The sequence below is a fragment of the Lissotriton helveticus genome, chromosome 5_1 (genome assembly GCF_964261635.1).
Source record: "Lissotriton helveticus chromosome 5_1, aLisHel1.1, whole genome shotgun sequence".
Lineage (NCBI taxonomy): Eukaryota > Metazoa > Chordata > Amphibia > Caudata > Salamandridae > Lissotriton > Lissotriton helveticus.
In genome coordinates this window covers 43,915,693-43,939,782 of record NC_136065.1, presented here as the reverse complement: position 1 = coordinate 43,939,782, position 24,090 = coordinate 43,915,693, and the positions used below count along the sequence as shown (strand labels likewise).

The 24,090-nt window shown below is 44.6% G+C and overlaps 1 protein-coding gene across 1 annotated transcript in view; it reads right to left on the bottom strand.

Moving 5' to 3' along the window:
* LOC144752375 (E3 ubiquitin-protein ligase TRIM39-like) overlaps positions 1 to 23,228 on the bottom strand; it is a 319,437-nt gene extending 296,209 nt beyond the window's left edge. The window contains exon 1 of the mRNA XM_078640311.1: positions 22,818 to 23,228. Within this exon, the coding sequence (XP_078496437.1) occupies positions 22,818 to 23,228 (411 nt within the window). The remainder of the gene's footprint in view (positions 1 to 22,817) is intronic.
* Positions 23,229 to 24,090: the final 862 nt, after the last annotated feature.

The window sequence follows — 24,090 nt, the reverse complement described above, 5'->3', positions numbered from 1 at the left end:
TCTTGCTGCCCGGTGAGTACCGTTACTGGGGTGGTATCTAGACAGGGTCAATCTAATTGTCTCTGGTCTGTGAGTTGGTGGTACACAGACTCACAAACGAAGTGTCCACTTCGGTGGATGCGGGTCCTGACGTGTCTCTTTATGAGACCGGTAAGTTTCGTACTGTTTCAGCAGTGCATCTAGTTTCTGTTCTAGTCAGTTCTGTTCTCGAGAAAATTCATGTGTTCTGTTTTCAGTATTCCAGGTAGTATTCTGTTCGAACTGTTATTTTAAATGTTCTTCATGTATTTTAATGTCGTGGTATGAATGGGGAATAAGTATCGTGTTCATTGTGTATTGTATTGTGTCTAGATTACAGTTCAGCCATGCCCTTGTTTTTTAAGTTACGTCAGTTAAAAACTAGAAAGGGTCTGCTGGAAGCAGCAGTTCCCGTTCCGCCCAGGGACAGTCCAGGTCACTTTATGTATCAGAAGCATGGCATAAGAGCCATATTATATCTAGATTTATGGGTAGAGTATACCAAGGAGTTGGAAGAAAAGTATAGATGGCCCGTATCAGGTACGTGGGATGCCGAGTGCATCATGAGAGTAGAAGAGGCATTATGGAAAAAGAAAGCCAGACAGTCACAGAAAGATGCCATCGAGTTATGGCGCAAAGAATCTCATAAAAGAACCGAAAAAGAAATCAGAAAGTCAGAATTAAGTAGAGAATCACAAGAGCGAGCCCAAGAAAAAGAATTAATCGAGATAGGTGAACAAGTTAAAACTGAACAGTCAGACAGACGGAGGAATGCCCTTATTAAGGGTATGTATCCTCTTCTTGCCGAGGGCTTGCCAAAAGCAACCCCGGAGGCATCCAGTAATTTCCCGCCACCATCAGTTCCGACCAAGCTACGTCACAAACCGACCGCAGCTGATATTTTCATTTCGTCCTACTTGGACGACACAGTCCCAGAATATGTAAATCCTGTTCGCGCTCCGCCAGTCCCTGTAAATCAGGCAATTCCTGTTCCTCCAGACACCGGGGCACCCCTTGCAGTACCTGCTACGGTACCCCAGGTCCAGCCAACATTACAATTTCCCACTCTGCCACGAAGAGTATCAGTCGACGATTCTAGTTTAGGGGCCGCAGGAGGAGGTCCTCCAGGAACCCCGCCGCCACACAAGCGTTTAACGTCAGCCGAATTACATGCACAAGCGTCACAGCGTACGCCCAGACATCAGTCTGTAGCAGAAATAAGAAAAGCCCTTAATGAATGCGGCTATGATCCAGTCCCAGGCGAGGATAATATGGTTTTATATTCATTACGCATAAGAAAGGTGGCCGAGTATCTAGTCACCCTACCGAATATGAAAGAAGATCTAGACAGAATATATCGTTTCATCCGTACAGGGGATGATCCAGAAAGCATTGGCGAAGCCATGTCTCAAAGGAAAGCTGAGATCCAGCTTATGTTATTAAAGTTTCTGATTAATTGTCTAATAAGAGAACAAGATTACCCGTCTAAAGATCCAGTCGAAATGAGAACTCTGACAAAGTGGAGTGATAATATAGCCGAGGGTAAGCACAAGACCATCAGTGCTATGGAGAGTATGTACAAGAGAATCCGTAAAGAAATAATAAAGTTACACGAACAGCGTAAAGCAGCACAAGTAAGCGAGAAAGAAAGTAACTCTGATACTGAAGAGGTAGACGACGAGAATCCCGCCAGAATAGCGTATGTAGGAAAATCTAGATTTCCAGATCGCCATTTACGCCTAGAACACAAGTCCACTTCCCATCATCCAGCACTAGAACAAGGTTCTCTAGAACAAGTGTTCCAAGCTACCGATCACATTCTGAAATCACGAATCGGTTATAGTGAATTAAGTACTATGCATGAACAGGAACTAGCCCGATCAGCAGTCCGATGGATTACTGATTCTACCACTTTTCCAGACGAAATAGTGGCACAAATGTTTCTGAAACTGCCCCCAGCCGAGCAACGACTGGTGGGTATGTATATGATCCAGCACCTCATTACTCTGTATGAGGGTCAGCACTCTGATCCAGGTCCGTTACATGACATCCTGAACGAGTTACTCCAGTATAGATGGAAAGGTCTAGGTACCGATTTAATTAGTGTCATTCTAGAACAGCGCCACAAATATAGAACGTTTCTGAACCCGCATTTTGTTCATGTCTCACCCCCAGAAAGTAAACCCTTTTACATAGACAGACAGAACCCGTTACGAGAAGTCCACCCAGTTAGAGGAACGGGTGGCGAAATGCAACGAGTGTTTGTTTACACTCCGATCACAAAGATGGAACTGTTAGAGATGAAAAAATTAATTCCCTGTCATGATAAAGATCCAGCAGGGTTCCACCGAGAATTAAAAGACATGCTCCGTATGGGAGAATACACGTATCCAGATATAATTAAAATGTTAAAGGTTCTGTTGCCTGCGGGCACATATGAAAAGCTCAAGGAAAAAGAATGGGAGGTGGGAGAGAAAAAGATCGATTGGGCAGTTCTAGAAGCTGAAGATAAGATACGAGTACCAGGTACCGGTCTAGGAGATAAATGTAAAGAATTGCCAGAATTATTGATTCAAGTTTTACCCAGATTGTTAACAACTAAAAAGGAAGACTGGGATGCAATCTCAGCCTGTAAACAGAAACAAGACGAAGATATTAGTGATTTTTATTCTAGATTTGAGAAATGTTTTAGCATCAACAGTGGCCTCAAGACCAGTAGTGAGTCATACCCTCATCTCTTTGTTACTAAATTAGTCGAGAATTCAAGCCCCCAAGTTAAAAATCGAGTTTTAAAAGTCGAAAGTACCTGGCAAGCTAATACTCCGTCCCAGATGCTCCAGATGCTCCAATATCACCAGAACAGAATCAGAGAAGAACAAGATCATGAAAGAAAACGTATGAAAGACACGAAAATGAAAGTACTAGTTGCACAATCCGTTCCTCAAGACAGCCAGAAGAGGGGTCCGAATCAAGCCAGTCATCCTGCAGCTCCCGTTAAAGGAAACTGCAATTATTGTAAACAGCCAGGTCATTTTATAAACGAGTGTGCAGTTCTGAAACACAACATAGCTACCGGTAAGACTAAAGAAAGACCATGTCCGCCTAGACAAGAACAAGTTTCACAGACTCCTCAGCCACAGAATGCACAACAGACAGTTACAGTACCGCAGCCTATTGCTGCAACACAGCATGTTACACAGCAGATGTACCAATATGCACAGTCCGAGTATCCAGAGTATCAGCCATATTCATGAAACAGCCTAGAGAGGGAGGTAGGCTTGCCTCTCATCGAGATACCTGTAGATCAAGAGGGTCCCTATGTTCACAGTCAAGTATTAGGGAAAGACAGAAAGTTTTTGATTGATACAGGGGCAAGTAGGACCACGATTAGTCATGCCGAAGTTCCAGGGGCTCCGCTCTCAGGCTCTAGAAATGTTTCCCTTGGATTTTCAGGAAAACCCATTGTAAATGAAATATCAAAGCCAGTTACTCTAGAAGTAGGTCCATTGTCCCGTACTACTGATCTGTTACTTACTAAGTCATGTCCAGAAAATCTATTAGGCATTAAAACACTGAAAGAGTTAGGTGCAGTTATATGCTGTTCCCCAGAGGGAATACGTCTGTTCCTACGTGACTTTAAGGGTCACTATGTATTACGAGATTTTGATCCCAGATTGTCTAATGTTCCGCAGCATTTATGGGCGCAAGGTCCAACTGATGTAGGGTACATGCAAATCACACCCCATCGTGTGACTCTCAAACCAGGTGTAGTGTTACCACGAATCAGACAGTACAGATTGCCACCTGAGGCTGTAGCAGCCTTATCCAAAAATATTGACGAGCTCATCGCTCAAGGAGTAGTTGTAGAAACTGACTCCAATGTATGTAATTCTCCGATCATTCCAGTCATGAAACGTACTGATCCAAATGCACCCCCAGTATATCGATTAGTGATTGACCTACGAGAACTTAATAAATGTATTATTCCTCAGTACCCAGTTGTTCCAGATATCTCTTCCCTATTGACAGCCATTGATTCCGAAGCCACGTTCTTTACTGTAATCGACCTCAAGAACGCATTTTTCAGTGTTCCCATTCATCCAGACAGCCAGTTTCTTTTCGGATTCTGTTTAAATGGAAGGAGCTATATGTTCACACGAGCTCCTCAAGGTTTCACAGAAAGTCCTAGTATTTACAGTCAAGCACTTAAGAGACAACTTGATAATGTTCACATGCCAACTGACACTGCCCTGCTCCAGTATGTCGATGATCTACTGATTACAGCCCGTTCTGAACGTGACTGCGAGCGAGCGTCACTGACGGTTCTGTATTTCCTTGCCGAGATGGGGCACAAGGTGTCCCCTTCGAAGCTTCAATTCTGTGTCCAGCAAGTGGTCTACTTAGGACACTTACTGTCCAAGAGGGGTAGGCAGTTGACACCAGACCGTATCCAGTTAATAGCGAGTCTTCCTCAGCCCAAGACCCAGAAGGAGGTACGTGCTTTTATCGGCCTTACTTCTTATTGTAGACAATGGATTCCTCAGTATGCATTTCTAGCCAAGCCACTGATACAGTTAACGACACAGGAGGCAGCCGCACCGACTGTTCTCCCTTGGACATCTGAACATACACTTAGTTTCAACGAGTTAAAGAAAGCTTTATGCCAAGCTCCAGTTCTAGCCACACCGAGCTACAGTAAGCCTTTTACACTTTTCGTCACAGAACGTGAAGGTACAGCATTATCTGTTCTCACACAAGATCAAGCAGGACAATACAAGCCCTGTGCTTATTTTTCGAGCACATTAGATCCTGTAGCCCAGGCTTTGCCTGCGTGCCTCAAGTCAGTTGCAGCCACAGCACTAGCCATCAGACAAAGTGATTCCATAGTATTAGGACACTCCTTGACAGTACAAGTTCCACACTCCGTGGAAGTTCTTTTAAACCGAACACAAACTCAGCACTTGACAATTGCACGTTTAACAGGTTATGAATTGACACTGTTCCAGCCACACATAGAAATCAGACGCTGCAACATCCTGAACCCTGCTACATTGTTACCATCAGTTAATTCAAATCCGGACACACACGATTGTGTGGAAGTAGTTAACATTACGACAAAACCAAGACAAGACTTGACAGACATCCCGTTACCAGACCCTGGCCTGACACTTTATGTGGATGGTTCATGCATGAGAACAAGTACAGGAGAACTAGTCGCCGCGTACGCAGTGACTACTGACACTGAAGTTATTGAGACACACCGTATTGACACTCTGTCCGCTCAAGCAGCAGAGCTAGTTGCTCTGACACAAGCCTGCATACATGCCAAGAACCTGAAAGTTAATGTTTACACAGATTCACGCTACGCATTTGGAGTCGTACACGACTTTGGAGTGCTCTGGCAGGAGAGAGGTTTCATGACTTCTCATGGAACCAAGATTCAGCATGGTCTCCTCATTCAAGCTCTGTTAGATGCAATACATTTACCGACATCCATTGCCATCATGAAGTGCAAGGCACACACGAAAGTCACTGACATTATTTCCCAGGGTAACGATCTAGCAGATCGCACAGCCAAGCTTACAGCTCAGACTCCAGACATTCCAGTTAACACGACACACACTCCAGATCCGACTACATGTATGACAGTTAAGGACCCTACTCAAGATGTCATAGATATCCAGTTACATGCTACTCCCGAAGAAATCAAGAAGTGGTCCGAACAAGGAGGGGTCCAGACAGATCAAGGATGGGTGACGAAGGGTAGAACCACATGGTTTCTCCCCGACTCTATGGTTCAAGTCATTATTAATACCGCACATAGTCCAGCACATTTAGGAGAAAAAGCTATGTTAGACAGTATCCAGAACATTTGGTTCAACAAGCATTTACGAGCTGCAGCTAAGCAGAAAGTCCGTACCTGTATGATATGTTGTCAGTTTAATCCAGGTAAAAGTGTCCCGGTGGAACAAGGGGGATTCCAGCCTCCTGACCACCCTTTTGAAGTCCTCCAGATGGATTATATTCAGATGGAGCGATGTCGAGGTTTCAAGTATGTTCTTGTAGTTGTATGCGCTTTGTCCAGGTGGACAGAAGCATATCCAGTCCCAGATTACACAGCCGCGACCACTGCCAAGCAGTTGGTTTGTGAGTTCTTCCCCCGTTATGGACTCCCTAGGGTCGTATATTCTGATAACGGCCAGCCATTCTCATCAGAGTTAATGAAGCACGTTTCCCTTTTGTTAGGGTACCAGTGGAAGTTCCATTGTGTACGCCATCCTGAAGCAGCCGGTCTCGTAGAGAGACATAACCAGACCCTGAAAATCCGCATCGCCAAAGTTTGTCAAGAGAAAGGTGTGGACTGGCTAGTAGCTCTGCCAGTCGCCTTGTTTTATATGCGCATGGTCGCACATTCCAGATCAGGTCTGTCCCCGTACGAGGTCGTATTCGGCCGCCCCCCTAACATGTGGGGTACACCCAGACCCCGAAGTATTACCGATGTTTCAAGTAATATGCTGACAGATTACCTAGCTTCCTTGATGTCTGCCCTCAACTCTTGTCGTTCACAGGTTGCCGCCGCATTTCCAGACAATACCGAGGTGGCACCGCATGAAATCATTCCCGGATCCATGGTTCTAGTTCGCAATTTCGACCGCTCAAGTCCGCTGGAGCCTCGCTGGAAGGAGCCCCGACAGGTCCTCCTCGCCACCCGTACAGCCGTGAAGTTGGAGGGTCGCAAAGGCTGGGTGCACCTTTCGCACGTGAAGAAATTTTATGGACTGAAACCCGTCTCAAAGAACATTTCCCAGGATTTGAAGGAATGCCAAAGTACTATTCTCAAGGACTGTCCCGCAAAGAACAATGATACTGAACCCTCCCTGTTAGAGAAAACTCCGCAGCAGGAGTATAAACAGAAATTAAGGTCTAGTAAAATAAGTCAGCCAGTTTGATTGTCTAAGTCCTCCCCTAGGTGAAACGGTTAGACTGTTTCTGACATGTATAAAATAGACCCCCATAGTGAGAGAGTTAGTCAAAACTCAATCCGATGTATCGTTTTTCTAAGTTTCATATTATTTCTCAGCATTATGATTTCCTGCACCAGTTATGCATTTTATCTGTATTTTCCAGTTTCTCATGTAAATAAGTCTTCTAATGTTACAGCAGAGGACACGTTTAGTGATCTGCCTCCTCATGAACTCTCTTACCGCCTCGCTATGCGAAATAACTCTTTCATCCGCATGTTACATTATTCACACCAGACCAGCAATGCCACTAATTGTTGGGTATGTGGTCGACTCCCCCCTTTCCAGACACCGAAGGGAGTTCTGCCACTCTTTCCTTATCCTTTTTCACATAATGGTTCGTGTGGAGCATGGTCCACGTTAACGTCATCCTCAACAGATATGTCTTTTCTTAACAGTACATGTTTCCCAGACAAGCAAGGTCTTCCCCACAGAACCGGGTTAGATCTAGAAAATGAAGTTTACAATTTAGGTAATTATTCTTCGAATTTTATGGTCCTGAATGTTCCGTCTGATACTACTCCAGACTTACCTGCTATTTCAGTACTACCAGTCAAAGGCGAATTATGTGTCCGAAATAATGGTTCCGTACATGTAGGACATAGTGATTGTACTACTATTGTCAAGTATAGTGACAGTGGGAAATCTATTTTCAAAGCTTCACGTCATTCATATTTTATTTGTGGCCAAACCGCATATGTTCGTCTGCCCCTCAATTGGGAGGGAACCTGTTACATTGCCTTCCTACTGCCACCAGTTTTTCTAGCCCCATCTGATTATCATAGAAACACACATCTAGTACACATTAGACATAGAAGGGAGATCGAGTCCCCAATTGTCGATTATACTGAAACTGCTCTAGAACAGTATACAGACTTCAATAAAGGTTTCTTCTTCTTTTTAGGCCCCGTCCAGAATAGTAAGTTAATCCGTAGGTTAACCAGAACCCTTGAAGCCGTAGTAAATGAGACTGCCTCTGCCCTAGGTAACTTAACCGAAGAGCAATCTGCTATGAGATTTGTAGTTTTGCAAAATCGTCTCGTCCTTGACGTCATACTGGCCGATAGGGGCGGGGCTTGTAGAGTCATCGGATCTAGTTGCTGCATTTTCATTCCAAATAACGCGCCGTCTGTTTATTCAGCTATAACCAGACTTCATAAAATTGCCCATCTGATACACCAAAATCCAGGCACCTGGACATGGTCCGGTTGGCTCTGGGGTATAATTTCCGCCTGGGGATGGAAAGTCTTGTCCTTTCTAGGTATAGCAGTAGCGATCATATTCAGCTGCTGCCTCTGTATACAATGTGGCCCTGCGATTTGTGGCATTTGTGCTACATCTTGTATTCCTAGTCCCAAGTCCCGTTCTAAATCCCGTTCCAAGAAAATTCGAGATGAGCAAATGATACTGTATGAAATGATAGATGGTATCATGAATATTGATGTTTCCTGATGGAAACGTAGTGACAAGGAGGGAATGTGGAAAAGTAAATTTTGCCATGTTCTGTGTCCCTACGCGTCCTCCATCATATGTTATGTGTGCATGATTAATATGCATATGTTATTCCCCATGTTCGATTAAAGACGCAATTACAGTTGTGTCCATCTCTAGTATGTCAGTTACCAGTCTTCGTGAATAATACGAGTATTAGGCCTATGTAAAGTTACGTTGCCACGTTTCTCAGTGTGCACGTTAATGCATTGAAAGTTCCCGTCTCTAGGCCTCAAAAGGGCCCGGACACCAGATTCAGCTTCTGTCTCCTGAAGCCCTCGCTGAGGAGCAATACGGCCCCCACCTGTATCCTCGACCCTTCACTTACTTCCTGCCTCTCAGTGCCCGGTTCAGCCTGGCTCTGCTTCTGAGCCTGCCAAGAGTATGTTATGATTCTAGCTATCAGTCCAGCCCTCCTTCTCTGCATTCCTAAAGCTACTGAATCGCATCAATAGTTTCCGTCATTGTCTAGCCTTTACGTCTCCATGTAAGAGAAATACTGTATTTAATGGTCATTTAATATTCTTCATCACGCACTACATGTAGAATAATGCATGCTCCAGTCTTAGAGTCTGTTAGCCTTTCCCCTCCTGACTTCTAGTTTATATCAACATGTTCCCTAAACATCAGATACTAGATAGGGTTTAGGTACATGTCGCTCCGACCCTCCAGACTTCAGTCTCTGCTCCTAGCACAGAGTTCATAGCCCCCAGCTTCTCCTAGTAATACGTCATTGCCAGTTTGCGCGCACCACCAGGTTAGAGGTCCCGGCTCCTTAGGTAGCCCCCTCCATGGTTTCCGCCCTATTCATGACATATTCTGTTACGTTTGCATCACATGTCTATGTATACGCCCTGTTACACCCATTTTCACCCTTATCTTTCGCGACTGCTACGCGTCACACCTACTGCTCCACCCACTGCTACGCCTATTGCAATGTAATGCTATGTGTTTGCGTTATGTATATATGCTCATGCACTGTTATTAAAAGTTAGCCTTCTTAGCCTTCTTGTCCAGATCCTGCCCCGGCAGCTGCCGGGCCCTGCCATTCTGTTCCCGTGCAGGTTGTCCTGTTCCTGTCGTTATGCTATATTAAACCTGCAAAACTCCCACTACCTCGAATCTTGACTCTTATTTATTGAGCTATCTGTTATTCATTCATGCATTCAAAAAGAGAGGTATTATTTATTTATTTACCACAGATGGACTAGTGATTCTACCACGTTTTCAGATGAAATAGTGGCCCAAACGTTTCTGAAGCTGCCCCCAGCCGAGCAGCGTCTGGTGGGTATGTATATGATCCAGCACCTCATTACACTGTATGAGGATCAGCATTCTGATCCAGGTCCTTTGTATGATGTACTGAACGAGTTACTCCTAAACAGATGGAAAGGTCTAGGTACCGATTTAATTAATGTCATTTTAGAACAGCGCCACAAATACAGAACGTTCCTGAATCCACATTTTGTTCCTGTTCCACCCCCAGTAAGAAAATCATTCTACATAGACAGACAGAATCCGTTGCGAGAAGTACATCCAGTTAAGGGAGAGGGGGGTGATCTAGAACGAGTATTTGTTTACACCCCTATCACGAAAATAGAACTCTTAGAAATGAAGAAGTTAATACCCTGTCACGATAAAGATCCAGCAGGATTCCATCGTGAATTAAAGGACATGCTCCGTATGGGAGAATACACGTATCCTGATATCATTAAAATGTTAAAGGTCCTGTTGCCTGCGGGCATATATGAAAAACTCAAAGAAAAAGAATGGGAGGTGGGAGAGAAAAAGATAGATTGGACCGCATTAGAGACTGAAGATAATACACGAGTTCCAGGTACCGGTCTTGGGGAAAAAGCTAAAGCATTGCCCGAGTTGTTAATACAAGTCTTGCCAAGATTACTAGCCACGAAAAAGGAAGACTGGGATGCCATCTCAGCCTGTAAACAGAAACAAGACGAAGACACTAGTGATTTTTATTCTAGATTTGAGAAATGTTTCATTATTAATAGCGGCCTGAAAACAAGTAGTGAATCGTATCCACATCTTTTTGTTACCAAACTAGTTGAGAATTCTTTAGCACAAGTTAAAAATCGAGTACTGAAAGTCGAAAGTACCTGGCAAGCAAATACTCCGTCACAAATGCTCCAGATGCTACAATATCACCAGAACAGAATCAGGGAGGAGCAGGAACATGAAAGGAGACGTATGAAAGACACGAAAATGAAAGTACTGGTTGCACAGTCTGTTCCACAAGACAGTCAGAAGAGGGGTCCGAATCAAACTAGTCATTTTACAGCTCCCGTTAAAGGGACATGCAATTACTGTAAACAGCCAGGTCATTATATAAACGAATGTGCAGTTCTGAAACACAACATAGCTACTGGTAAAACGAAAGAGAGACCACGTCCTCCTAGACAAGAACAAGTTTCACAGAATACGCAGCCACCGCAGAATGCACAACAGGCAGTTACAGTACCGCAGCCTATAGCTGCCACACAACATGTTACACAGCAGATGTACCAGTACGCACAGTCAGAATATCCAGAATATCAGCAGTATTCATGAAACAGCCTAGAGAGGGAGGTTGGCTTGCCTCTCATCGAGATTCCTGTAGATCAAGAGGGTCCCTATGTACACAGTAAAGTATTAGGGAAAGACAGAAAGTTTCTGATTGATACAGGGGCAAGTAGGACTGCCATCAGTCATGACGAGGTTCCAGGGGCTCCACTCTCAGGCTCTAGAAATGTTTCCCTTGGATTTTCAGGAAAGCCTATTGTTAATGAAATATCGAAACCAGTTTCCCTAGAAGTTGGTCCATTGTCCCGAACTACAGACTTGTTACTTACGAAATCATGTCCAGAAAATTTACTAGGTATTAAGACACTGAAGGAATTAGGAGCAGTCATTTGTTGCTCCCCAGAAGGAGTGAGATTGTTTTTACGTGATTTTAAAGGTCATTATGTGTTACGTGATTTTGATCCAAGATTATTGAATGTACCTCAGCATTTATGGGCGCAAGGTCCAACTGATGTAGGTTGTATGCACATTACACCATATCGTGTCACTCTGAAGCAAGGTGTTGTATTACCACGAATCCGACAGTACAAATTGCCACCTGAGGCTGTAGCAGCCTTATCAAAAATTATTGACGAGCTCATTGCTCAAGGAGTAGTTGTAGAAACTGACTCCAATGTATGTAATTCTCCTATCATTCCGATTCTTAAACGTACTGATCCCAATGCACCTCCAGTTTATCGATTAGTGATTGACCTTCGAGAACTTAATAAATGTATCATACCCCAGTACCCAGTGGTTCCAGATATTTCTTCCCTATTGACTGCCATTGATTCCGAAGCTACGTTCTTTACTGTTATTGATCTCAAGAACGCATTCTTTAGTGTCCCCATTCATCCAGACAGCCAATTCCTTTTCGGATTCTGTTTAAATGGAAGAAGCTATAAATTCACACGAGCTCCTCAAGGTTTCACAGAAAGTCCTAGCATTTACAGTCAAGCACTTAAAAGACAACTAGACAATATTCATATGCCAACTGACACTGCCCTGCTCCAGTATGTCGATGATCTATTGATCACAGCCCGTTCTGAACGTGACTGCGAACGTGCGTCACTTACAGTCTTGTATTTCCTGGCCGAGATGGGGCACAAGGTGTCCCCTTCGAAACTGCAATTCTGTGTCCAGCAAGTGGTCTACCTTGGACACTTACTGTCCAAGAGGGGTAGGCAGTTGACACCAGACCGTATCCAGTTAATAGCACATCTTCCACAGCCCAAGACACAGAAGGAGGTACAAGCTTTTATCGGCCTCACTTCTTACTGCAGACAATGGATTCCTCAGTATGCATATCTAGCCAAGCCACTGATACAGTTAACGACACAGGAGGCAGCCACATTGACTGTCCTCCCTTGGACCCAAGAACATACACTTGTTTTCAATGAGTTAAAGAAAGCTTTATGTAATGCGCCTGTTCTAGCAACACCAAACTACAGTAAGCCTTTTACACTTTTTGTCACTGAACGTGATGGTACTGCATTATCTGTTCTCACACAAGATCAAGCAGGACAATACAAGCCCTGTGCTTATTTCTCTAGCACATTAGATCCGGTGGCCCAGGCTCTGCCTGCGTGCCTCAAGTCCGTTGCAGCCACAGCTCTAGCTATCAGACAGAGTGATTCCATAGTGTTAGGACACTCCCTGACAGTACAAGTTCCACACTCCGTGGAAGTTCTTTTAAACCGAACACAGACTCAACACTTGACAATTGCACGATTAACAGGATATGAACTGACATTGTTTCAGCCACACATAGAAATCAGACGCTGCAACATTTTAAATCCCGCTACACTGTTACCCTCAGTTACTTCAAATCCTGCCACACATGACTGTGTGGAAGTTGTTAACACCATGACAAAGCCAAGACAAGACTTGACAGACATTGCATTACCTGATCCCGACCTGACACTTTATGTGGATGGTTCATGTATGAGGACAAGTACAGAAGAACTAGTAGCCGCGTATGCAGTGACTACTGAAACTGAAGTTATAGAAACACATCGTATTGACACCCTGTCTGCTCAAGCAGCAGAGCTCATTGCTCTGACCCAAGCCTGCATACGAGCCAAGAACCTGAAAGTAAACATATACACAGATTCACGTTATGCATTCGGAGTCGTACACGACTTTGGAGTGCTCTGGCAAGAGAGAGGTTTCATGACTTCTCATGGAACCAAGATTCAGCATGGCCCCCTCATTCAAGCTCTGTTAGATGCAATACATTTACCGACAGCTATCGCTATCATGAAGTGCAAGGCACATACGAAAGTCACTGACATCATCTCCCAGGGTAACGACCTGGCAGATCGAACAGCCAAGCTTACAGCTCAGACTCCAGACATTCCAGTTAACACGACACAGACAGACATTCCAGATCAGACTACTTGTATGACAGTTAAGGACCCTACACAAGACGTACTAGATATACAGTCACATGCTACCCCAGACGAAATCAAGAAATGGTCTGAACAAGGAGGGGTCCAGACAGATCAGGGATGGTTGACGAAGGGAAAAGCCACATGGTTTCTCCCCGACTCTATGGTTCAAGTCATTATTAACACCGACATTGTCCAGCACACTTAGGAGAAAAAGCCATGCTAGACAGTATTCAGAACCTCTGGTTTAACAAGCATTTACGAGCAGCCGCCAAGCAGAAAGTGCGTACCTGCATGATCTGTTGTCAGTTCAATCCAGGTAAAGGTGTCCCGGTGGAACAAGGTGGATTCCATCCTCCTGACCACCCTTTTGAAGTCCTCCAGATGGATTATATTCAGATGGATCGATGTCGAGGTTTCAAGTATGTCCTCGTAGTTGTATGCGCTTTGTCCAGATGGACAGAAGCATATCCAGTCCCAGATTACACTGCCGCGACCACTGCCAGGCAGTTGGTTCGTGAGTTTTTCCCCCACTATGGATTACCGAGGGTCGTGTATTCAGATAACGGCCAGCCATTCTCATCCGAACTCATGAAACAAGTATCTCTTCTGTTAGGGTACCAGTGGAAGTTCCACTGTGTACGACATCCCGAAGCAGCTGGTCTCGTAGAGAGACATAATCAGACCCTGAAAATCCGCATGGCAAAGGTATGCGCAGAGAAAGGCGTAGATTGGATGGTAGCACTGCCAGTCGCCCTTTTTTACATGAGAATGGTCGCTCACTCCCGTTCAGGTCTGTCCCCTTACGAGGTAGTTTTCGGTCGTCCCCCAAACATGTGGGGTACACCTAGGCCACGTACAATTACCGATGTTGACAGTAATATGCTGACAGATTACCTGGCTTCCTTGATGTCTGCACTACTCTCTTGTCGTTCACAGGTCGCCGCTGCCTTTCCAGACAACACCCAAGTGAAACCGCACGAGGTCATACCAGGCGACCTCGTTCTGATTAGAAATTTTGATCGTTCAAGTCCGCTGGAGCCCCGCTGGAAAGAACCAAAGCTCGTCTAGATGACAACAAGGACCGCGATCAAGGTGGAGGGCCGCAAAGGCTGGTTGCATTCCAGTCACGTGAAACGATTTCATGGACTCCGTCCAAAGACTTTTTTCAAGGACTGCCCCGTTCTCAAGGACTGCCCAGATACTGACTCTAAACTTCCCCTGTTAGAGAAAACTCCGCAGCAGGAGTATAGAGAAAAGTTACGGTCTAGTAAGTCAGCCAGTTTAATTGTCTAAGTCCCTCTCGGGTGAAACGGTTAGACAGGTTCCTGACATGTATGAGATAGACCCACATAGTGAGAGAGTTAGTCGAAACTCTAAGAGAATACGTTATCGAAAGAATCTTCGAAGTCGATGCATTGTTACTCTTTTAATTTTATTATTTCTGAGTCTTGCGATTACAGGCATAAGTTATGTTTTGCATATATATTTTCCTCCTATCGTTTCACATGTACATTTTTCCTCTAATGTTACAGTAGAGCACACATTTAGTGAACTGCCTCCTCACGAGTTATCCTATCGTCTTGCCATGCGCAATAATACTTTCATCCGTATGTTACACTATTCACACCAGACTAGCAATGCCACTAATTGTTGGGTGTGTGGTCGACTCCCCCCTTTCCAGACACCGAAGGGAGTTCTGCCACTCTTTCCCTATCCGTTTTCACACAATGGTTCGTGTGGAGCATGGTCCACGTTAACGTCATCCTCAAACGATATGTCCCTTCTGAATAGAACATGTTTCCCAGACAAGGAAGGTCTTTCCCATAGAACAGGGTTAGATCTAGAAAATGAAGTATATGATCTAGGTAATTATTCCTCGAATTTCATGGTTTTGAATGTTCAGTCCGAGACTACTCCAGATTTGCCTGCTATTACAGTTCTACCAGTGAAAGGCGAATTATGTGTCCGAAAGAATGGTTCAGTACATCTAGGACATAGGGATTGTACTACTGTGGTAGAGTATAGTGACAGTGGGAAATCTACTTTTAAAGCCACACGTCATTCATATTTTGTATGTGGTCAGACCGCATATGTATGTCTGCCCCTAGATTGGGATGGAACATGTTACATTGCCTTCCTACTGCCACCAGTTTTTCTAGCCCCATCCGATTATCACAGAAATACACATCTAGTACACGTCAGACATAGAAGGGAGGTCGAGTCCCCAATTGTCGATCAAACTGAAACTGCCTTAGAACAGTATCAAGACTTCAATAAAGGTTTCTTTTTCTTCATAGGTCCTGTCCAGAATAGTAAGCTAATACGTAGGCTAACCAGAACCCTTGAAGCAGTAGTGAATGAGACTACTTCTGCTCTAGGTAACTTAACCGAGGAAACTTAACCGAGGAACAATCTGCTATGAGATTTGTCGTGCTTCAAAATCGTCTCGTCCTTGACGTCATACTGGCCGATAGGGGCGGAGCTTGTAGAGTCATCGGATCTAGTTGCTGCGTTTTCATTCCTAATAACGCACCGTCTGTTTATTCAGCTATAACCAGACTTCATAAAATAGCCCATCAGTTACACCAGAATCCAGGCACCTGGACATGGTCCGGTTGGCTCTGGAATATAATATCTGCCTGGGGATGGAAAGTATTGTCATTCCTGGGTAAAGCAGTAATGATCATATTCAGTTGCTGTCTCTGTTTACAATGTGGCCCTGCGATTTGCGGCTTGTGCGCTACCTCTTGTATTCCAAGTCCAAAGTCCCGTTCCAAGAAGATTCGAGACGAGCAAATGATGCTGTATGAAATGATAGATGGTATCATGAATATTGATGTTTCCTGATGGGAACGTAGGGCACAAGGAGGGAATGAGGAAAATTGAATTTTGCCTTGTCATGTGTCCCTACGTGTTCCCCATCCTATGTAATATGTGCATTAGTCAAGTCAAGTTTATTATGATTTGGCTCTCGTTGAGGGCCACATAAAAAAATACACACGTATTAACAAAACATAATACAAAAGAAACATCATTCGACAAAAGAAATAGCCACAAAATTATCTGCAAGAAAGGCAATCATCAACATCTCCCGGAAGTTCATTAATAAATATCTAAAAACTCTTTAAAATATTTAAAAATTCTGGAACAGAACATTTCGTTAGGGGGGCAATAAAGTGCATGGAAAAACATTTTTACATTCACAATTCCCAATTGTAAACAGATTGGTTTTATCCATTTTTGGCGCATGGCACGCAATACCGGGCAAATAAGCAATACATGATTAAGATCCTGAACAACTTTATTACAAAAATTGCATATAGGAGAGACCCCATACCATTTTGCTAAGAGTGAATTCAGTGGAAGCAAATTATGACGTAAAAGGTACCAAAATCTACGGACCCCATGAGGAATATTCCAAGTTAAATATTGTTGGGCTACTTTGGGAGTATATGTTATAACCAGGGCTTCCCTTTCTTTTTGCTTTGGTTGGGCAAGTATATCCGACTTGAGACAAAATTCCCAGGACATACTTTTTAACTTCAACTTTAACTCTAATGGAGAAAGTAAAAATAGTGTGCTTTCATCCAGTTCAAGCAGCGATACCGCTTTTCTAAAATTTTTTACCAGCTGCGAGAACTCACAAAAGTTGCCCAATAGTTCTTTTTTTAGAATCTCTCGTAAGGTGCCCGGTTTACCTCTAGCCAAACAGGCTACCCATCTTACAAGGGCTGCCAACCCCTGGGCCCAACAACTTCGAAGTCCGAATTCTAGCCTGCATGAAGATGTAGAGCAGGCTGAATTAAATGAAGAGATTTTTCTTAGTACCTTTCCTTCCGTTTTTTGCATGAAACCCCATTGTTTCAACTCCACTAGTTCCATTCCATAGAGGAGGGTTGCAGGAATTTTAGCTCGAAATACATTCATGCATAGGGAGAAATGTCTCTTCCCAGTAGCTTTGTACAAAGAACATAATCCCATACCGTGGGCCATCGCTTTTCTGGAATTATGTTCAATGTGTGGCTTCTCACTAAGATTAGCAGATATTATTTTGCCTAAAAACATGTAGGTTTTAACCACCTCAAGTTTTTCTCCGCTAATTGACCAATTATAGCTACTAGACCTGCTTTTCTTCTTTCCAAAGATGCACATAATTTAACTTTTAGAACTATTAATTTTCATATAATGCGCATCTGTAAATTGATTCAATGCATGAAGACGATTAGAAAGACCTTTTGGGGTCAGATCTAAAACAAGTATATCGTCCGCATACATTAGAATCGATATAGCTGTCCCTCCAATTTTCGGGGCTAATCCCTCACAAACTGCAACAGTAGTTGGTAAATCGGCCGTATACAAGGAAAACAATATGGGTGCCAATATACACCCTTGTTTTAATCCGTTCAGGGAGGGGATAGAATGAGAAAGACCCCTCTCACCGCCTTGTAACACCTTACACCATGTGTTCGAATGTAAAGAATTAACTAAATCTAATAGGTATCCCGGCATACCCAATGCCGCCAACTTTCTCCACAGCGTTGGACGATCCACCTTGTCAAACGCTGTGGAGAAATCTATAAATGCTACGTATACGCCACCACCTCGGACACGAGCATATTTATCCATAATTACCTGTAGCAATGTTAGATTATCTAAAGTTCCATGCTCTTTTCGAAATCCTGTCTGTTCCATTGGTAAAATATTATTTACATTTATCCATTCCATTATTAGCAATAATAATAGTTTAGCAAAAATTTTCCCTATTGAGTCTAATAAAGCTATTAGACGATAATTAGAGGGGTTGTCCCGATCACCTTTTTTAAAAATTGGGATTAGGATGCTTCCCCGCCAAGAGTCGGGGACTGTTCGTAATTTAAAACATGCCAGAAATACTGGAAGAAGAATCCTGCTCCAAGTAGTAACATCTTGCTTGATTATAGACATGGGCAATTCATCAGGGCCCATAGCCCCGGAAGAGCGCATGCTCTTTATTACGGTAGCTATGGATTGCTCAGTGGGGGGTTCCATTATAAAATCACTATTTAACCCTGGTACCCAAAGGTCCCCCCCTGCACCATTAGGCGCATATAAGGTGGACACAAATTGGGTCCAGACATCTTCCGTAATAACTATAGGAGTGGGCGTTATTACAGAACCACATCCTTGCCTTATTATGGACCAGAAATCTCTAGAGTTTTTACAAATTGAGGCCTCTCTTAACTTGATCCATAAAATATCTTCTTTTTCTTTTTTTAGTTTGGATCGCAATCTTACCCTCCTTCTTTTTAATAAAGCTAACTGAGACTCATTTCCCCCCGATCTATTAAGGTATTGCTTCCTAACGAGTTTATTTATTTCGTTATTTAACCTTAATAAAGGACTAGGAGAAAAATGTTTCTTTTTAGGTTTTCCTACAATCCTAGCCGTTGCGGTGACTTTTTTAATGAGGTTTTCGAGAAAAAGGAATTCCCTACCTTGCCAGTAGTCCAACTCCAATAGTAATTGGCTAAGGATATTTTGTACATCCTTACTATTGATAGTTCCCCAATAACATCTATCTGTATTACACTTAATCGAAAAACCTCTATTCTTTAAGGACCAAAGGCTAGTTTCAGGGGGTGTTAATGAGACAGTTAAATTGATAATTTTATGATCACTCAAGGGGGAATGAGAGATCACCAAATCTTTAAGAAAAGAGAACATATCAAAATCCGTTATTACATAATCCAAAATAGATTCACCCCTAAAGGATCCATGTGTATAATTTGCAGGAGTGTCTGAAGGCATCCTGCCATTTATAATAATTCCCTCCAGGGAACTAAGTTCCCCTAGGATAATCTTGCCTCTTTTATTAGTTTTTGTTTTGGAAGGCAGGACTGCTTGAGGTATATTATATGCTTCTTCCTTACCTTTATTTCTAAACATGTTCAAAGAAGTGTTAGACATTTTACAATTCAGGTCCCCCACCAAAAGTAAGTATGGGGGGTGATCCACCTCTATTAGTTTTTTGACATAGGAAAACATACGTTTTAAAACTATCGTGAAATTATCTTCTGGAGGAATATAGGCATTTAATATTATAAGCGAGGACCGTTGACTAACGGAGTCCAGGTTGGAAATGGTTATGGATTGGAATAGATTACTCTCGTCCTTATAATGGGAAAATTGCCATTGTAATGCGTTTGATAACAAACAGGCAATTCCACCTTTAGCATGGCCTTTTTTAGATGGAGTCGCAGGAGCCTCTAGGACGAAATAATCATTCCCTCCATATGGGAGAGTTTTACACCATGTTTCCTGAAGACATATCACATCTGCATTCAAAGAGAGAAGAAAATCAAATTTCTCAGGGCAATTCGACAATCCGGCGGCATTCCAAGAGACAATTTTTAGGCAAGTGTTAAAGATGCGAAAATGGTCGTAGGTTTCTCGAAGTTGTATTTGAGAGAACTCCTGGTAACCAGTTCCACATCAAATTGTCTTCAGTTAGAGGAACGTCTGTATTAACAGGTAATGGAAGCACCTGTGAAACCATTCGTTTTCCTCTGGAGACCCAAATTTTTAGGTCTTTATTACACATAGTAAAATCATCCTGACCAGAGGCAGACTTTGTGTTTCTTTCACTAGATGAGATACACAAATTATTATTCACAAAGGGTAGCACGTCAATTCCTCTGCATTGGAAGGCCTCCGCTTGATGGAGCACTAAATTGGCTATTATTTTAGGGTAAAACTTTACCCTTGTTCGTTGCCCATGTATGGATTTTATTGGGAGAACTAAATCAATATCATTCGTTAAAACTAATGTAATATGTGCATGATTAATATGCATATATATCCCCCTATGACCGAATAAAGACGCAATTATAGTTGTGTCCAATGTTAGTATGTTAGTTATCCAGTCTCCGTGAAAGCAACGAGGATTAGGCCTATGTTGCCCACGTTTTACATTGTGCACGTTAATTCATCGAATTGTCCCCGTTACTAGGCCTCAAAGGGCCTGAACACCAGATTCAAGCTCCAGTCTCCTGAACCCACTCTGAGGAGCGATGCAGCCCCTCCCGCATCCCTGACCCTTCGCTTACTTCCTGCCGCGCAGCGCGGTGCCCGGCCTGGCTCTGTCTGCCTGCCTGCCAAGAATATGTTATGCCTCTAGTTATCAGTTCAGCTCTCCGTCTTCACATTCCTAAGCTAACGAACCGCATAAACATCTTCAGCTATAGTCTAGTCTTCCTGTCTCCATGCAAGAGAATTACTGTATTAATATCCATAGAAGGTTCATAGCACACGCAATACATGAAGAATATATGCATGCATCAGCCTTAGTGTCAAGTAGCCTTTGCTCTGATGACTTTTAGATTCTATCAACATGTACTCCAAACACAAGATACCAGATATGCTATAGGTACATGTCGTCCTGACATCCCAGACTTTAGTCTCCTCTTCTAGTGCTAGAAGTCAGAGCCCCCAGCTCTCCCCAGTTACACGTCATGGCCCGTTTGCGCGCACCACTAGGTTAAAGGTTCCAGCTGCCCAGGTAGCCCCCTCCATGTATCCACCCATTTATGACACTTCTGTGACGTTCTCATCACATGTCTTCGTGCACGCCCTGTGCACGCCTTCTTTTTACGCCCATGTGTTCTTATCTTACGTTTGTCACTTGTTACGCCTACTGTATTCAATGCAATTGTAATGTTTTCCTATATATACTATGTACTGTTAATGAGACGTTGCAGCTGCCATTCCATGCCATTCTATTTCAGGCTGTCCCGATCCTGTCCCTTCCCTTGTGCCTGATTAAAGCCTGTTCAACTCAGATACCCCGGATCCTGCCTCTTATTTATTGAGCTATCTGTTTTATTTAATGCATAGAAAAATAGTACCGGTAATTAATGATTTATTTACCACATCAGACGCGAGCAGGGATGTCCATTGGGAACTAGTAATGAGCAGTGGTGACGAGGGGCTCCCATGCCAGGGGGAGAGACCCGCGGTGGCGGCTGAAGTCCGGAATGGAGGTAAGTGGGCCTTAGTTGTAGGAGGTAGGAGGGGGTCTTGGTGCACGTGTGTGTGTGTGTGTGTGTGTGTGTGTGTGCGTGTGTGTATGTGTGCGACAGCGGGGGGCTCGGTGCACTCGTGTGTGTGTGTGTGCGCGGGTTTGTACGTGTGTGACGGCGGGGGGGCTCGGTGCACGTGTGTGTGTGTGTGTGTGTGTGTGTGTCCCCAACGGGGCGGGGGAGTGTCTCTGTGTGTGCGCATGCGTGTGTGTTGGAGCTTCCCAGGAGACAGGAGATTGCCACAGCGAGAGCGTTCGCACGCGTGGCCCGCTCCGATCGCCATGCGCGTCGCCAGGTCCTGTCTCCTGGAAAGCTGCGTCGCTAACAATAGGTCTCTAGCGAGACCGCGCTCGCGCATTTAACACCAATAGACCTAAAAAATACTCCTTCCTTTACTCTTTAAAGATTCTTCATTCTTCTATACTTCGTCTCTCTTCTCTGTATTCATGCAATGCCATGTTTTCTCCACACGTTCTGCACGTCTGATGTGTGTTTCCTTTTTATATTCCTTTTTTCTTTGGGAGCATACAAACTAAATGTATTTTTATGTATTTTTTCCCCAATTTCTTAATATGGTTTCAAAATCGTGCTACTCGTCAAAAAAGCGCTTCAACACCCCATCAGGGGTAGCACGCGCTTTATAAATGCAAACCTTTTTCCCTCTTCTATCCCTCCGCTAACCTTCTGAGTCCAAATAACTGACTAACCGACTCACCACTCAAACTACTTTTCATATTTCACTATACTAATTCAACACTTATCCTTTATGGGATCCGGAGTAGCGTGCTGCCGCTAATAAAGCGCTTTGACGCCTCGTCAGAGGTAGTAAGCACTATACAAATGCAATTGCAATTCAATACTATTTATGTGGGACCCGCAGGGGGCCTTTGAACCCTGAATACCCAGACACACTGCATCTTCTACGAGACTTCAGTAGTGTATTCACTTGTGAATCCTGATCACCCACACACACACCTTGTGCTCTTCTGCAGCTTCCTATATGGGGTGCACTGCATGACTTGTCACCTCTGAACACTGTCACACAGAGCTCCCGCTCTCAGGCTGCCCCCCTGATGGGGCTCACAGAGGGTTTTGTGATCCCCGAATTTCCACAGCCGTACCCAGTGACCTCCACTTGTCGTTCCAGAAACCGCCCCCCCCCATCCCTCCTCCCCTCACACACACACGCACCCACACACACCCCTTGTGCTCCTCTGCAGGTTGCTCAACGGAGCTCACAGCGGGACTTTGGAATCCCTGAATGCCCTCGCACATACCTTGTACTCCTCGGCAGCCTCCTCTATTGGACTTGCTGAGTGAGTTTTGTGCTCCTTGGACTCCCGGCAGACCCAGCATATCATCCTCTGATCCTCTGCACAGAACAGCAGCAGCGCCTGGTTATGTTTCTCGCACAGATTCTCCTCCGGGGGCTTCACGGGGGGCAGCTCAAACTGTTTTAACATTCCCACTATGTTCCTCAGCTGCCTGTTGGGCCGGAGGCTTTGCCCAGATATATCCCTGCACTGAGGACAGGGGTAGATTCCACCTCCCCCCTCCCAGCTCTGAGTGATGCAAGAGTGGCAGAAGTTGTGTCCACAATCAATCGTCACCGGATCAGTGAAATAATCCAAACAGATGGAACACGTGGCCTCTTCCTGGAGGTTCCCGAGCTGAGCTGCCGCCGCCATGATTCAGAAACGCAGGAAGTGAAGGTAAGTTTCGTTTCTCTCTTTATGGAGTGGGTGTGTCTGTGCGTCTGTCCCTCCCTGTGTGTAGAGGGTGTGTCTGTGCGTCTGTCCCTCCCTGTGTGCAGTGGGTGTGTCTGTGCGTCTGTCCCTCCCTGTGTGCAGAGGGTGTGTCTGTGCGTCTGTCCCTCTCTGTGTGCAATGGGTGTGTCTGTGCGTCTGTCCCTCCCTGTGTGCATTGGATGTGTGTCTGTGCGTCTGTCCCTCTCTGTGTGCAGTGGGTGTGTCTGTGCGTCTGTCCCTCGCTGTGTGCAGTGGGTGTGTCTGCGCGTCTGTCCCTCTCTGTGTGCAGTGGGTGTGTCTGTGCGTCTGTCCATCTCTGGCTGCGCTGGACTTACGGGTTCATGTTACAGTCACAGAACAGATCTGACTCCTCTGCTGCCCGGGCTCTGACTCGAGGTTTCCCTCTGGGCTCTGACTCGAGGTTTCGTTTCCCTCTGGGCTCTGACTCGAGGTTTCCCTCCGGGCTCTGACTCGAGGTTTCCCTTTGGGCTCTGACTCGAGGTTTCCCTCTGGGCTCTGACTCGAGGTTTCCCTCCGGGCTCTGACTCGAGGTTTCCCTCTGGGCTCTGACTCGAGGTTTCCCTCTGGGCTCTGACTCGAGGTTTCCCTCCGGGCTCTGACTCGAGGTTTCCCTCCGGGCTCTGACTCGAGGTTTCCCTCTGGGCTCTGACTCGAGGTTTCCCTCCGGGCTCTGACTCGAGGTTTCCCTCCGGGCTCTGACTCGAGGTTTCCCTCTGTTCTCGGCTAAAATACAAGCAATTTGGTTTTGTTCTCAGATTCTGTAGGTGCCAGGAGCGGTCAC